Source organism: Mobula hypostoma, chromosome 18 (assembly GCF_963921235.1).
Source record: "Mobula hypostoma chromosome 18, sMobHyp1.1, whole genome shotgun sequence".
Taxonomy (NCBI): domain Eukaryota; kingdom Metazoa; phylum Chordata; class Chondrichthyes; order Myliobatiformes; family Myliobatidae; genus Mobula; species Mobula hypostoma.
The window spans coordinates 68,915,301-68,931,744 of NC_086114.1; the positions used below are offsets into that span (position 1 = coordinate 68,915,301).

Consider the following 16,444-nt stretch of genomic DNA (forward strand, 5'->3'; position numbering starts at 1 on the left):
GCCCAAAAAAAAAGTCCCAATGATCCCAGAAATCTGAATCCCTGCCCTCTGCTCCAATCCCTCAGCCACGCATTTATCCTCCACCTCATTCTATTCCTATTCTCACTGTCATATGGCACAGGCAGTAATCCCAAGATTACTACCTTTGTGGTCCTGCTTCTCAGCTTCCTTCCTAACTCCCTGTACTTTTTTTTTAGGACCTCTTCCCTTTTCTTACCTATGTCATTGGTACCAATTTGTACCACGACCACTGGCTGTTCTCCCTCCCACTGCAGGATATCTCGGACACGATCTGAAACATCCCAGACCCTGGCACCTGGGAGGCAAACTACCATCTGAGTTTCTTTGCTGTGTCCACAGAATCGCCTGTCTGACCCCCTAATTATAGAGTCCCCTATCACTACTGCCTTCCTCTTCCTTTCCCTACCCTTATGAGCCACAGGGCCAGACTCTGTGCCAGAGGCATGGCCACTGTTGCTTCCCCCAGCTAGGCTGTTGCCCCCCCGCCCCCCCCAACAGTACTCAAACAAGAGTACTTATTGTCAAGAGGTAGAGCCACAGGGGTACTCTCTGGTACCTGACTCTTCCCCTCCCCCCCCCCCCCCCATGGCCCCGGTGTGACCACCTGCCTATAACTCTTTTCTATCACCTCCTCACTCTCCCTGACCAGGTGGTCATCGAACTGCATCTCCAGTTCCCTAACTCCGTCCCTTAGGAGCTGCAGCTCAACACACCTGGTGCAGATATGGCCACCCGGGAGGCTGGAATACTCCAGGACCTCCCACATCTGACACCGAGCTCAGAAAACTGGCAACATGCACATACTTCCTCCTTTCCGCAAATAACACCGGTAAACCTACCTCGCCTCGTCCCGTTACCACCTAAGCCCGTTGAGCCAAAGCCCTATCACTCTGCTGCCTCTCACTCCGCTGCCTATTCCGAACGCTGCCAGCTGGATATGGCGGTCTTCTTTTTAAACCTTTCGCACTCTACTGGCTTACGTCAAGTGCCTGCGCAGTCTTGCCTCTCTTTTACCCCGAGTGGTAAAAACTGCCTTGGCTCTGAAAATCAGCCGTAAATAAACATTTGACATTTCAGGCAGAGACCCTTCATCAGAACTGGAAAGGAAGGGAGAAGAGTCGGAATAAGAAGATGGGGCAAGGGGAGGAAGAAGTACAAGGTGGCAGGTGATAGGTGAAAGTGGGAGAGGGGAGGGGTGAAGTAAAGACCTGGAAAGTTGATTGGTGAAAGAGATACAGGGCTGGAGAAGGGAGATTCTGATAGGAAAAGACATGATAGGAAGGCCATGGAAGGAAGAGAAGGGGGAGGAACACCAGAGAGAGGTGATGGGCAGGTAAGGAGATAAGGTGATAGAGGGAAACAAGAATGGGGAATGGTGAAGGAGGGGAGGGGGGACAGTTACCAGAATTTGAGAAATCGATGTTCATGCCATCAGGTTGGAGGCTACACTGATAGAGTATAAGGGGTTGTTCCTCCAACCTGAGTGTGTCCTCATCATGGCAGTAGAGGTGGCCATGGACCGACATGTCATAATGGGAAGTAGAATTGAAATTGGTGGCCACAGGGAAATCATGCTTTTTGTGGCAGATGGTGTAAAGGTACTCGATGAAGCGGTCTCCCAATCTACATTGGCTCTCACCAATATGCAGGAGGCCATATCAGGAGCACCAGATACAGTAGATGACTCCAGCATACTCGCACGTGAAGTGTCACCTTACCTGGAGGGACTTTTTGGGGTCCTGAATGGTCGTGAGAGATTAGGTGGAGATGCGGGTGTAGCACTTGTTTTGCTTGCAAGGATAAGTGCCAGGAGGGAGATCAGTGGGGAGGGACAAGTGGAGAAGGAAATCACATCGGGAGCAATCCCTGCGGAAAGTGGGGGGGAGGGGAGGGAAAGATGTGCTTGGTGGTATCCTGTTGATGATGGCGGAATTGTTGCAGGGAATTGTCTGCTTGTGGGGTGGTAGATGAGGACAAAAGGAACCCTATCCCTGGTATGATTAGGGTCCTTGTGGTCTTTCCCTCCCCACCACTTCCGCTTCCTATATATTGGTGAGACCTAACATAGATTGGGAGACTGCTTCATCAAACACCTTGGCTCCATCTGCCACAAAAAGCGGAATTTCCCAGTGGACACCCACTTCCCATTCTCATTCCAACGTGTCAGTCCATGGCCTCCTCTACTACCACAATGAGGGAACACTCAGGTTGGACGAGCAACACCTTGTATCCTGTCTGTGTAGTCTTAAACCTGATGGCATAAGTATTGATTTTTCAAACTTCCAGTAATTGCCTCCGCCCCCTTTCCTTCACCATTTCCCATTTTTGTTTCTCCCTCCTTCTCTTCTTACCTGCCCACAACCTCCCTCTGGTGCTCCTCCCCCTTTCTTTCTTCCATGGTCTTCTGTCTTCTATCAAATTCCTCCTTCTCCAGCCCTTTATCTCTTCCCAGCTCTTTATTTCACACCTGGTTTCACCTATCACCTGCCACCTTGTACTTCTTCCTCCCCTCCCTGTACCTTCCTATTCTGACTTCTCCCCTCTTTTCAGTACTGCTGAAGGGTCTCACCCGAAACATTGACTGTTTATTCCCATCCATAGATGCTAACTGACTTGCTGAGCTCCTCCAGCACTTTGTGTGTATTACCTTAATATTATGCCCTATTGTGTTAGCCTTTTCCACCCAGGGGAAAGAAGTCCCTTGCTATCGCTCTATCTATGCTTCCAATTATCTTGTACACCTATATCAAATTGTCTCTCATCCTCTTTTGATCCAAAAAGTAAAGCCCTGTCTCGTTCAATCTATCCTCATTAAGATGCATTCTCTAATTCAGACAGCATCCTGGTAAATCTTATCTACTCTCTCTGTAATACTTCCATATTCTTCCTGTAATGAAGTGACCAGAACTGAACACAATACTTCAAATTTGAAATTTGATTGCCTAAGTTTTAGTATTGAAAAATTTATAGATTTGAGAGTAAAAGTGAGGCAAAAAAGTATGAGTTCATGACGGTTATAGGTGAAAAGTATTGGTAAGCTGCCTCCTTTTACCCATCTCCTTTGTTAAAAAAAGATTCAGATTCATGAGACAGGATTCCCCTCACACAATGCTGGCTATCTCTAATCAGTTCCAACCTTCAAATGTACACAAATCTTGTCCCTTGAATCTTTGGTCCTAAAGACCTTTCAGCTCAGGGAAATAGTTAATTGTAGTTGCTACTGTAATCTAGATCTCGACTCAGTCCCGTCCCTCCTTTCATCAGTTTCTCTGCAATATTGGCAGCATCTTTTACACCAGTTCAAGTATGAACACACTCTCATTTTGCTGACTGCAGTTGTACAGTATACAGTTGTCAAGTATAACATAAATAGTTTGTTCAATTCAATTATCACCTCCCTGTTCTTATATTGTGTGTCAGACAATGAAGAGAAGAGTCCCATATAAACCTCCATAACCTCTTTATTCTGCTTTCGTTTGACTGTAATGATCTGTTGATGTGCACCTCAAACTTCCTCTATTCAACTTTCCTCAGTATCTTCTCATTTACTATTTGTTCCTTTGTTTGCCTTCCTCAACTGCTATACCTCATGTCTCCAAAACAGAAACAGGCCCTTTGCCCCATCACATCTCTGACAGTTCTGAAGTACCATCTGTCCCAACAGAATAAAACCATGCTGTGATATGCTTCCACTTCTCATAACTGTGTTTTACTTTGCCAGTGTCCTTTTTAAAATACTTGATATTTTTAGCAGTGAATTATTACTTTAAATATAGCCTTAGAATTATACAACATGGGAGTTCACACTGTGGCCCAAGTCATCCATGCTGACCAAGGTGTTAATATGATTAAGTCCCATTTGCTTGCACGTGGCCCATATCACTCTAAATCAGGTGTTCCAACCTGGGATCCATGGACCCCTTGGTTAATGGTAGGGATCCATGGCAAAGTTTGGGAAACCCTGCTCTGAACCTTCTCTGTCCATGTAATTGTCCGAATGTTTTACAAAACATTGTAATTGTACCCACCTCTACAGCTTCCACTGGCAATTAATTCCATTTACACACCACCACCAGTGTGAAAAAATTTCCCCTCAGTCTATTTTAAGTCTTTCCTATCTCACTTTAAGCCTATGCCCTTTTGTTTTTGACTCCACTACCCTGGGGAAAAGACTGTGACCATCCACAGTCATGCCCCTCATGATTTTATAAACCTCTGTCAGGTCACCCCTCAGCTTCTTAGACTCTTGGGTAAAAAATTCCCAACCCATCCAGACTCTCTTTACAAGCCCAGTGCTCCATTCCTATTATCAATCTCATGAATCTTTTCTGCTTCCTTTCCAGCTGAATGACATCTTTCCTCTTGCTGGGCAAACAAAAATGTGCACAGTACTCCAAACGTGGTCTTATCAATGACTTGTGCAGGTGCAATATGACCCACCAACTCCTGTTCTCATTGTCCTGACTGAGAAAGGCAGGTGCACCAGACACCATTTTCACCATCCTGTACACCTGTGTCTCCATTTTCACCATCCCATACACCCGTATCTCCACGTTCACCATCCCATACACCCATGTCTCCACGTTCACCGTCCCGTACACCTGTGTCTCCATGTTCACCGTCCCGTACACCCGTGTCTCCACGTTCACTGTCCCGTACACCCATGTCTCCATTTTCACTATCCCGTACACCCATGTCTCCACGCTCACCATCCCATACACCCATGTCTTCATTTTCACCATCCTGTACACCCATGTCTCCATTTTCACTATCCCGTACACCTGTGTCTCCACGCTCACCATCCCATACTCCCGTGTCTCCACGTTCACCGTCCCGTACACCCGTGTCTCCACGTTCACTGTCCCGTATACCCGTGTCTCCATTTTCACTGTCCCGTACACCCGTGTCTCCACGTTCACCGTCCCGTACACCCGTGTCTCCACGTTCACCGAACCGTACACCCGTGTCTCCACGTTCACCGTCCCGTACACCCATGTCTCCATTTTCATAAGACCATAAGAGAGAGGAGCAGGATTAGGCCTTTTGCCCAGCCACTCCATCGTGGCTGATTTACTATCCCTCAAAACTCCGTTCTCCTCCCTTCTCCCTGTAATATTTGGTACCCTTACTAATCAACAAAATGTCTTGGGAATGACAGTTCAGAAACCGAAACAGAATTGTTCAATTTTACAAAAAGAATGAAATTGCACGAAGACAATGAAGTTGTCTGGGGGAGAAAAAAAACAATGTCGCCCCCATGAACCCTCTCTGCATCTTCAGTGTCGTCTCCATGAACCCTGTCTGCATCTTTGATGTCATCCCCGTGAACCCTGTCTGAATCTTCAGTGTCATCCCCATGAACCCTGTCTGAATCTTCAGTGTTGTCCCCATGAACCCTGTCTGAATCATCAGTTTCAGCCCCGTGAACCCTCTCGGAATCTTCAATGTCATCCCCTGAACCCCCTCTGAATCTTCAGTGTCGTCCCCTGAACCCCCTCTGAATCTTCAGTGTCATCCCCTGAACCCCCTCCGAATCTTCAGTGTCGTCCCCTGAACCCCCTCTGAATCTTCAGTGTCATCCCCGTGAACTCTCTCTGAAGATTCAGTGTCGTCCCCATGAACCCTCTGAATCTTCAGTGTCGTCCCCTGAACCCACTCTGAATCCTAGCAGTGTCGTCCCAGTGAGCCCTCCCTGAATCTTCAGTGTCGTCCCCGTTGACCCTCCCTGAATCTTCATTGTCGTCCCCGTTGACCCTCCCTGAATCTTCATTGTCGTCCCCGTTGACCCTCCCTGAATCTTCTTTGTCGTCCCCGTTGACCCTCCCTGAATCTTCACGGTCGTCCCCGTGAACCCTCTCTGAATCTTCAGCATCATCCCCTGTGAACCCTCTCTGAATCTTCACTGTCGCCCCGTGAACCCTCTCTGAATCCTCACTGTCGGTCCCGTGAACCCTCTCTGAATCTTCACTGTCGTCCCCGTGAACCCTCTCTGAATCTTCACTGTCGGCCTCGTGAACCCTCTCTGAATCTTCACTGTCGTCTCCGTGAACCCTCTCTGCATCTTCACTGTCGTCTCTGTGAACCCTCTCTGAATCTTCACTGTTGTCCCCGTGAACCCTCTCTGAATCTTCACTGTCGTCTCCGTGAACCCTCTCTGAATCTTCACTGTCGTCTCCGTGAACCCTCTCTGCATCTTCACTGTCGTCTCCGTGAACCCTCTCTGCATCTTCACTGTCGTCCCCGTGAACCCTCTCTGAATCTTCACTGTCGTCCCCGTGAACCCTCTCTGAATCTTCACTGTCGTCCCCGTGAACCCTCTCTGAATCTTCACTGTCGCCCCATGAAGCCTCTCTGAATCTTCACTGTCGTCCCCGTGAACCCTCTCTGCATCTTCAGTGTCGTCCCCATGAATCCTCTCTGAATTTTCTGTTGTCCCCGTGAACCTTGTCTGAATCTTCTGTTGTCATCCCCGTGAACCCTCTCTGAATCTTCAGTGTTGTTCCCATGAACCCTCACTGAATCTTCCTCACACTTTGGTGTTCCACCAAAATTAGTAAACTTGCATAGGTTACTCACAACTTAGTTGTCTAAAGCACTGATGACTGAAGCACTGCTTTCTGAGGCTTTGGTGTACTGGCATCTTAACAGTGCATCTAATATCTAGGTTTCTTTCTCCTTCAATGCCCCAGGATGCAAATCGCATCCTGGAGAATTATCATCTCCTGGTCCCGTTAATTTCTTTAATATTAATATTTTTATTTTTACTCTCTGGATTTTATTTATTCTGGATTTCCACTATTGTCTTTGTTTTTGGTGAAGATAGACAAAGTAATTGTTTAATTGTATTGCCATTTCTTTATTCCCCAATATAATTTTTCTTTCTTTGTCTAAGACATCCACATTGCCCATAGCTTTAGCTAATCTTTCCTTTTACATCTTACTCTGGGATGAACCTGTAGAAGAGGACCTTCAGACAGTGGTGTCAGAGGTCAGGATGGGCAGAGGAGAAGGTGCTAAATTCAGACAGGCTGTGTCAGAGATCAGGATGGACAGAGGAGAAGGTACCAGCTTCAGACAGGCAGTGCCAAAGGTCAGGATGGACAGAGGAGAAGGTGCTAAATTCAGACAGGCTGTGACAGAGATCAGGATGGACAGAGGAGAAGGCACCAGCTTCAGACAGGCAGTATCAGAGGTCAGGATGGGCAGAGGAGAAGGTGCTAAATTCAGACAGGCTGTGTCAGAGATCAGGATGGACAGAGGAGAAGGCACCAGCTTCAGACAGGCAGTGCCAAAGGTCAGGATGGACAGAGGAGAAGGTGCTAAATTCAGACAGGCTGTGTCAGATGTCAGGATTACAGAGAAGAATGTGCTAAATTCAGAAAGGCGGTTTCAGAGTCAGGATTGAAGCTGAGATGCTGGAGCTCTATGGCAACAGTACTACCAGCTGTGCCACTGTTGTGCCTGTCTGTTGATTCAGATTTTCAGCATTTACAGAATTTTTCATATCTATGATCCACCTTTGATGGATGCTGATTTGAATCATCTGCAGGACACTGGTTCCAATATGGATGTGAGAAGTGATCAGATTGAATCTTCATTTTGCAAACTACCACAGTAGACTAGAATTAATGAAGAGTAGAGAGAGAATTACTATAAAACACTGGGGTGGCTGTCACATTTGTGTCAGTATTTAGTAACAACAGAAAAATTGCTTAGTAATCGTATTTCAGATGGCATCTGACCTTCAGAGGCAGTTGTGCCATTAATGCATTTTTTATTTTAATCAGTTCTTCCATTTCCTTAATTAATGCTGTTTGGGGAAATAGGTTCTCTAACTGAGTGTTTTTATAAAATCCAGATTTGAGAACATTGCTTGTCTGGCAGACTCTTATTCGCTCTCAGAGGTCACCCTGGATGGCAACCCTATAGCTCAGGAGTCATGGTACAAGCATACGATTCTGCGACACATGGTGCAGCTACGACAGTTGGACATGAAGAAAATCACGGTGAGTTCCAGGCTGCATTCGTTGGTCTGTGTGCTAGGAACCGTCAATGAGTTGTCAGTCTATTAGTAATTCACAACAATGCTTCCGGAATTGGACATTCAGTTTTACTGACCCACTTTGGTTGAATTGGGGATACCAAAACTGGCAGAAATGAAAACTGAAAAACTACAATAGCATTGATATATAGAAAAGCAGTCAGCAGTACACAGCAATCTCCAAGACTGTAGTGCATCTTAAGCTTAATTAGATCAGGACCAGGACCTCTAACATACGATCTCTGGATTACTTCTGGTGCCACATTCTAGATGAGCTGCCAACCATGGCTGACAAGCCCCATCTGCCCAAGGTGACTGGTTTTAAGACGGCATTAACCTGCCTTACCCCATCTTCTGTCAGTAGAAACGGTTCCACTGGGTTTAGTAGCTCAGCCGCACACGAAGGCCAGGAGTTGGACTTGGTTGTCAGTGATGTCTGTCATTGAGATGTATATCATTGGGAGCATTTAGTAAGTAGTGGGAGCTTATCCCCACTATCGCGCTCCCTCCACTGGCTGTGACAACCTTAAGGAACTGAATATTGAATAATTGAAAACAAAAAAAACTACAGATACTGGATATCTGAAGTTGAAAAGAACCTGCTGGAAGTGGTCAATAGACTCAGCAGCATTAATGGAAACAGTTAATAATTTTATTCTGTATGTCATGTTTTTGTTTCTAATAGTGTTTTTGTCTCATCATACTGATGACAGAATTATATGCTTTTATAATCTTTGAACAGCTCATTGACTTGCTGCTGTTGATAGTAAGTAGTGGCTGATATCTTGTTCAATTATTTTGTAGGAAGAAGAGAGGCGAATGGTGTCAGTCATGGCCAGGAAAGAAGACGACAAAAAACGTGAAATCCACAAGCAGGCCGTCTTGAAGGTGAAGTCTCGATGACTCATTAATGTAATTAACAGTGGGCTGGGATAGACCTGCTGGCTTTGGCATTGACGAATATACTGTAGAGTCAGAGCACGATGGAGCTGGCATTCTCATTGAATTCTGTTCCTTGTGCAGCTGTAAGACCATAACACATAGGAGTAGAATTAGATCATTTGGCCCATCAAGTCTGCTCATGACTGATTTATTTTCCCTCTAGCCCCTTTTTGTCATAACCTTTGACACCCTTATTAATCAAAAAAACCTATCAACTTCCACTTTAACTATACACAATGACTTGGCCTCCACAGCTGTCTGTGGCAATGAATTCCATAGATTCACAACACTCTGGCTAAAGAAATTCCATGTATTCTGAGGCTGTGCCCTCTGGTTCCCAAATTAGAGTCCGCAGACCCTTAGGTTAATGGCATAAAAGAGGTTGGAAACCCCTGTCCTAAAATCTGTCCAGCCATGTCTAAAATATATTTACTAAGGTAGCCTCTACTGGGCAGAGAATTCCATAGATTCACCACTCCATCCTAAATTTACTCCCCTGAATCTTGAGGCTATGTCCTCGAGTTCTAGTCTCACCTACCAGTGGAAACAACTTTCCTGCCTCTATCTTACCTATCCCTTTCATAATTTTATATGTTTCCATAAGATCTCCTCTCCCAGCGAGTACAGTCCCAGGCAACTCAATCTCTCATCATAGTCTAACCCCCTCATTTATGGAATCAACTTCTCTGCACCACCTCCAAAGGCAGTATATCCTTCCTCAAGTAAGGAGACCAGAACTACACACAGTACTCCAAAGTGCGGCCTCACCAGTACCCTGTACAGTTGCAGCATAACCTCCCTGCTCTCTAGCAATGAAGGTCAACATTCCATTCACCTTCTTGATAGCCTGCTGCACCTGCAAGCCAACCTTTTGCGATTCATGCACAAGCACTCCCAAGTCCCTCTGCACAGCAGCGTGCTGCAATCTTTTACCATTTAAATAATAATCTGCTCTTCTATTTTTCCTTCCAAAGTGGGTGACCTCACATGTACCAACATTGTACTCCATCTGCCAGACCCTTGCCCATTAACTTAAACTATCTTTATCTCTCTGCAGACTCTCTGTATCTTCTGCACAATTTGCTTTTCCACTCAATTTAGTGTTATCAGCAAACTTAGATACACTACACTCGGTCCCCTCTTCCAGATCATTTATTTATATAGTGGCATGCAAAAATTTGGGCACCCCAGTCAAAATTTCTGTTACTGTGAATAGTTAAGTGAGTAGAAGATGAACTGATCTCCAAAAGTCATAAAGTTAAAGATGAAACATTCTTTTCAACATTTTAAGCAAGATTAGTGTATTATTTTTGTTTTGTACAATTTTAGAATGGAAAAAAAAGGAAAGGAGTACTATGCAAAAGTTTGGGCACCCCAAGAGAGTTGAGCTCTCAGATAACTTTTACCAAGGTCTCAGACCTTAATTAGCTTGTTAGGGCTATGGCTTGTTCACAGTCATTGTTAGGAAAGGCCAGGTGATTCAAATTTCAAAGATTTATAAATACCCTGACTCCTCAAACCTTATCCCAACAATCAGCAGCCATGGGCTCCTCTAAGCAGCTGCCTAGCACTCTGAAAATTAAAATAAATGATGTCCACAAAGCAGGCGAAGGCTATAAGAAGATAGCAAAGCATTTTCAGGTAGCTGTTTCTTCAGTTCGTAATGTAATTAAGAAATGGCAGTTAACAGGAACAGTGGAGGTCAAGTTGAGGTTTGGAAGACCAAGAAAACTTTCCAAGAGAACTGCTCGTGGAATGCTAGAAAGGCAAATCAAAACCCCAATTGGACTGCAAAAGACCTTCAGGAAGATTTAGCAGACTCTGGAGTGGTGGTGCACTGTTCTACTGTGCAGCGACACCAGCACAAGTATGACCTTCATGGAAGAGAATAAAACCTTTCCTGCGTCCTCACCACAAAATTCAGCGTCAGAAGTTTGCAAAGGAACATCTAAGCAAGCCTGATGCATTTTGGAAGCAAGTCCCGTGGACTGATGAAGTTAAAATAGAACTTTTTGGCCGCAATGAGCAAAGGTATGTTTGGAGAAAAAAGGGTGCAGAATTTCATGAAAAGAACACCTCTCCAACTGTTAAGCACAGGGGTGGGTCGATCATGCTTTGGGCTTGTGTTGCAGCCAGTGGCACGGGGAACATTTCACTGGTAGAGGGAAGAATGAATTCAATTAAATACCAGAAAATTCTGGAAGCAAACATCACACCTTCTGTTTAAAAAAAAATAAAAGCTGAAGATGAAAGAGGATGGCTTCTACAACAGGATAATAATCCTAAACACACCTCAAAATCCACAATGGACTACCTCAAGAGGCGCAAGCTGAAGGTTTTGCCATGGCCCTCACAGTCCCCCGACCTAAACATTATCGAAAACCTGTGGATAGGCCTCAAAAGAGCAGTGCATGCAAGATGGCCCAAGAATCTCACAGAACTAGAAGCCTTTTGCAAGGAAGAATAGGTGAAAATCCCTCAAACAAGAATTGAAAGACTCTTAGCTGGCTACAGAAAGCGTTTACAAGCTGTGATACTTGCCGAAGCGGGTGTTACTAAGTACTGACCATGCAGTGTGCCCAAACCTAATACATCACCCCCAACTCTATGTATTATTATCTTTTATGCGACACCTTATTGAACACTTTCTGGAAATTCAAATAAATAATGCCCATGTGTTCCCCTCAATCCACTGTGCTCGTTATATTCTCAAAGAACTCCAATAAGTTTGTGAAACAGGACTTGCCTTTGCTGAATCCATACTGCGCCTGCCTGGTGGATCCATTTCTTTCCAGATGCCTCACTATTTCTTCTTTATTGATAGCTTCGAGCATTTTCCCAACTACAGGTGTTAAACTAACTGGCCTATAGTTACATACATCAAAGTTGCTGGTGAACGCAGCAGGCCAAGCAGCATCTATAGGAAGAGGCGCAGTCGACGTTTCAGGCCGAGACCCTTCGTCAGGACTAACTGAAGGAAGAGTGAGTAAGGGATTTGAAAGCTGGAGGGGGAGGGGGAGATGCAAAATGATAGGAGAAGACAGGAGGGGGAGGGATGGAGCCGAGAGCTGGACAGGTGATAGGCAAAAGGGGATACGAGAGGATCATGGGACAGGAGGTCTGGGAAGAAAGACAAGGGGGGGGGTGACCCAGAGGATGGGCAAGAGGTATATTCAGAGGGACAGAGGGAGAAAAAGGAGAGTGAGAGAAAGAATGTGTGCATAAAAATAAGTAACAGATGGGGTACGAGGGGGAGGTGGAGCCTTAGCGGAAGTTAGAGAAGTCGATGTTCATTCCATCAGGTTGGAGGCTACCCAGACGGAATATAAGGTGATGTTCCTCCAACCTGAGTGTGGCTTCATCTTTACAGTAGAGGAGGCCGTGGATAGACATGTCAGAATGGGAATGGGATGTGGAATTAAAATGTGTGGCCACTGGGAGATCCTGCTTTCTCTGGCGGACAGAGCGTAGATGTTCAGCAAAGCGGTCTCCCAGTCTGCGTCGGGTCTCGCCAATATATAAAAGGCCACATCGGGAGCACCGGATGCAGTATATCACCCCAGTCGACTCACAGGTGAAGTGATGCCTCACCTGGAAGGACTGTTTGGGGCCCTGAATGGTGGTAAGGGAGGAAGTGTAAGGGCATGTGTAGCACTTGTTCTGCTTACACGGATAAGTGCCAGGAGGGACTGGGAGACCGCTTTGCTGAACATCTACGCTCTGTCCGCCAGAGAAAGCAGGATCTCCCAGTGGCCACACATTTTAATTCCACATCCCATTCCCATTCTGACATGTCTATCCACGGCCTCCTCTACTGTAAAGATGAAGCCACACTCAGGTTGGAGAAACAACACCTTATATTCCGTCTGGGTAGCCTCCAACCTGATGGAATGAACATCGACTTCTCTAACTTCCGCTAAGGCTCCACCTCCCCCTCGTACCCCATCTGTTACTTATTTTTATGCACACATTCTTTCTCTCACTCTCCTTTTTCTCCCTCTGTCCCTCTGAATATACCTCTTGCCCATCCTCTGGGTCACCCCCCCCCTTGTCTTTCTTCCCGGACCTCCTGTCCCATGATCCTCTCATATCCCTTTTGCCAATCACCTGTCCAGCTCTCGGCTCCATCCCTCCCCCTCCTGTCTTCTCCTATCATTTTGGATCTCCCCCTCCCCCTCCAACTTTCAAATCCCTTACTCACTCTTCCTTCAGTTAGTCCTGACGAAGGGTCTCGGCCTGAAACGTCGACTGCGCCTCTTCCTATAGATGCTGCTTGGCCTGCTGCGTTCACCAGCAACTTTGATGTGTGTTGCTTGAATTTCCAGCATCTGCAGAATTCCTGTTGTTTGGCCTATAGTTACCTGCCTTATGCCTACATCCTTTTTTGGACAGTGATGTCACATTTGCCTTCTTCCAATCTGCCAGGACCTGACCAGAGTCCAGAGAATTTTGGTAAGTTATTACCAAAGCCTCTACTATAACTTCTGCCATTTCTTTCAGTACCCTGGGATACATTCCATCAGGACCAGGGGACTTATCTATCTTCAGGCCCACAAGTTTGCTCAACACTGCCTCCTTAGTGATAGCTATTGTATCGAGGTTCTCATCTCCCATCATATCCATGTCATCTCTCATCGGCATGTTAAATGTGCCCTCCACCTTGAATAGTCATTCAGAGCCTCAGCCATTTCCTCATTATCCAATATCAATTCCCCCTTCTCGTCCTCCAAAGGACCTGTGTTCACTTTAGCCACCCTTTTTTGCTTTATATAATTATAAAAACTTTTACTATCCATTTTTATATTTTGTGCTCGAGTTATTTTCATAATCTAGCTTCCCTTTCTTTATCACTCACTTAGTGGTTCTTTGTTACTTTTTAAAGTTTGAACTTAATAACTCATCAGGGGTGATTGATAAGTTTGTGTCCTAAGTTGGAAGGAGATGAGTTATTAACTTCAAACTTTCTGCATAATCACTCAAAGAGTTGACCTGCATGTGCATGTAACGAGAGCTGTATAACTCATCTCCTTCTACCTTAGGCCACAAACTTATCAATCACCCCTGCTGTGGACACTTTCTGAAGGTCCAAGATCCGTATGCTCCACAACCGCTGGACTAAGTTTATAAATATAGGAGGGGACTATGTTGAAAAATAAATGTGCTAGATTTTCTAAAATTGACTCCTTCTACCTTAGGCCATGAATTTATCAATCACCCCTCGTGTTTATGCTAATCCTGCATTTGGCCCTAACCTTCTAAGCCTTCCCTATCCACGTGCTTGTCCAAATGTCTATAAACATGCAATTGTATTTGCCTCTGCCGTCTCTTCCAGCAGTTCGTTTCATATATCCACTATTCTCCTCATAAGAACATAAGAAATAAGAGCAGGACCTGCCCTGCCATTCAATAAGATCATGGCTGATCTGTCCGTAAACGCAGCTCCATCTACCTGCCTTTTCCCCATAACCCTTAATTCCCCTACTATGTAAAAATCTATCTAACTGTATCTTAAATATATTTAGTGAAGAAGCCTCAACTGCTTCCCCGGGCAGAAAATTCCACAGATTCACCACTCTCCGGGAAAAACAGTTTCTCCTCATCTCTGTACTAAATCTTCTCCCCTGAATCTTGAGGCAATGTACCCTAGTTGTAGTCTCACCTACCAATGGAAACAATTTTCCTACTTCTATCTTATCTATCCCTTTCAAAATTTTGCCCCTCCACTGTTTCATAATTGCCAATGTGAGAATAATCCATTTGTCCCAGTTCTTCAGAGTTACAACCCAATGCACCCACAATCCTTTCCTTTAGGGACCACCTCCTTTAAGATCCTAGGATCTAGGACATTGGGTCCTGGGAACTTATTGGTCTTTAGTCCTATTAGATTGCCTTTATCTCCAATGATGAGTTGGCTTTGTTCCTACTTCCTTGATTACAAATAATTACTGTTTTTTCAATGTCTTTTCATCATGAAGATCAATGCGAAATAATTATTCTATATTCTTTGCTACTTCTTCCCATTATTAATTCTCTAACTCATCCTGTAAGACACAAATGTTGCTTTAGCTACTCTTTATATACTCATCAAACTTTGTTTTTATTTATTTGTTCATTTTCACTAATACTTCATCTTCTCCTTCTCTTTTTAAGTTATCCTTTACTGAATAAAAAATTTTCCAGTCCTCTGACTAATATTTGAAATTCTGTATGCTTTTTCTCTCAAGTAATATCTTTGTTAAGTTCCTGCGCCCATATGCGCATGCATCACGAAAATGGCACCAGCACCTTCATTCATCAGCAGAAAGCTCCCTGGGGGATTTTGGGCCTTTCCTACTTTCTGGAATATCCCTATGATGAGATTTGCACTATAGGACCATAAAACAATGGAGCAGATGTAGGCCATTCAGCCCATTGAGTCTGCTCAGCCATTCCATCATGGCTAATTTATTATCCCATTCAACCCAGTTTTCCTGCCCTCTCTGCGTAACTTTTAATGCCCTGACTAATCAAGAACCTATCAATCTCCGCTTTAAATATATTCAATGATTTCAGGCTCCATAGTCTGTGGCAATGAATTCCACAGGTTAACCACCCTCTGACTAAAGAAATTCCTCCTCATCTCTGTTCTAAATGGACATCCCTCTGTTCTGAGGCTGTGCCCTCTGGTCCGAGATTCCCCCACTATAGGAAACATCCTCTCCATATCCACTCTGTCTTGGCCTTTCAATATTCAACAGGTTTTAGTGAAATTCCACACCCCCAACCCCCATTCTTCTGAACTCCAGTGAGTACAGGCCCAGAGCTATCAAATGCTCCTCATATATTAACCCTTTCATTCCCAGAATCCTTTGTGAACCTGGTGGACCCTCTCTAATGCCTGCACATCTTTTCTTAGATAAGGGGCCCATAACTGCTCACAATACTTCAAGTACAGTTTGACCTATACCATTTAAAGCCTCAGCATCACATTCTTGCTCTTATATTCTGGTGCTCTCAAAATGAATGTTAACATTGTATTTGACCACCAACCCAACCTGCAAGGTAACCTTCAGGGAGTCCTGAATGAGGACTCTCAGCTGTGGCAGGCTTGAATGCCTGTTACAAAGTGAAATCAAGTGACATAGGTGACAACAAGGCTTTGCTCCCAGATGAGCTCAATGCTTTCTACACTCACTTTGACAGTCAAAACATGAAGGAACCTTCACAAACTCCCACAGTCCTTGATGATCCTGTGTTTTCAGTCTCTCAGACCAATGTGAGAGCATCCTTTAGGAGGGTGAACCCACAGAAAGCATCCAGCCCATCCTGGCCGAGTACTAAAGATCTGCTGCTGGAGTGTTCACTGAGATCTTTAACCTCTCACTTCAGCAGACTGGGGTACTCACCTGCTTCAAGCAGACTTCAATTATACCAGTGCCAAAGAAGAACATAGTAACCTGC

General features: G+C 45.0%; 1 protein-coding gene and 1 long non-coding RNA gene across 6 annotated transcripts in view; one reads left to right on the forward strand and one right to left on the reverse strand.

Annotated features, from left to right (window-relative positions):
- LOC134358621 (leucine-rich repeat-containing protein 49-like) overlaps nt 1–16,444 on the forward strand; it is a 130,535-nt gene that overhangs the window by 70,895 nt on the left and 43,196 nt on the right. For all 5 annotated transcript variants that reach the window (XM_063071072.1, XM_063071074.1, XM_063071073.1 and 2 more), the window contains 2 exons: nt 7,880–8,027; nt 8,867–8,950. In XM_063071072.1, coding sequence (XP_062927142.1) covers nt 7,880–8,027; nt 8,867–8,950 — 232 coding nt within the window. The remainder of the gene's footprint in view (nt 1–7,879; nt 8,028–8,866; nt 8,951–16,444) is intronic.
- The window catches only part of LOC134358625 (uncharacterized), a 49,764-nt gene continuing 41,372 nt past the window's right edge, over nt 8,053–16,444 (reverse strand). The window contains exon 4 of the long non-coding RNA XR_010020906.1: nt 8,053–9,085. This is a non-coding gene — a long non-coding RNA (uncharacterized LOC134358625). The remainder of the gene's footprint in view (nt 9,086–16,444) is intronic.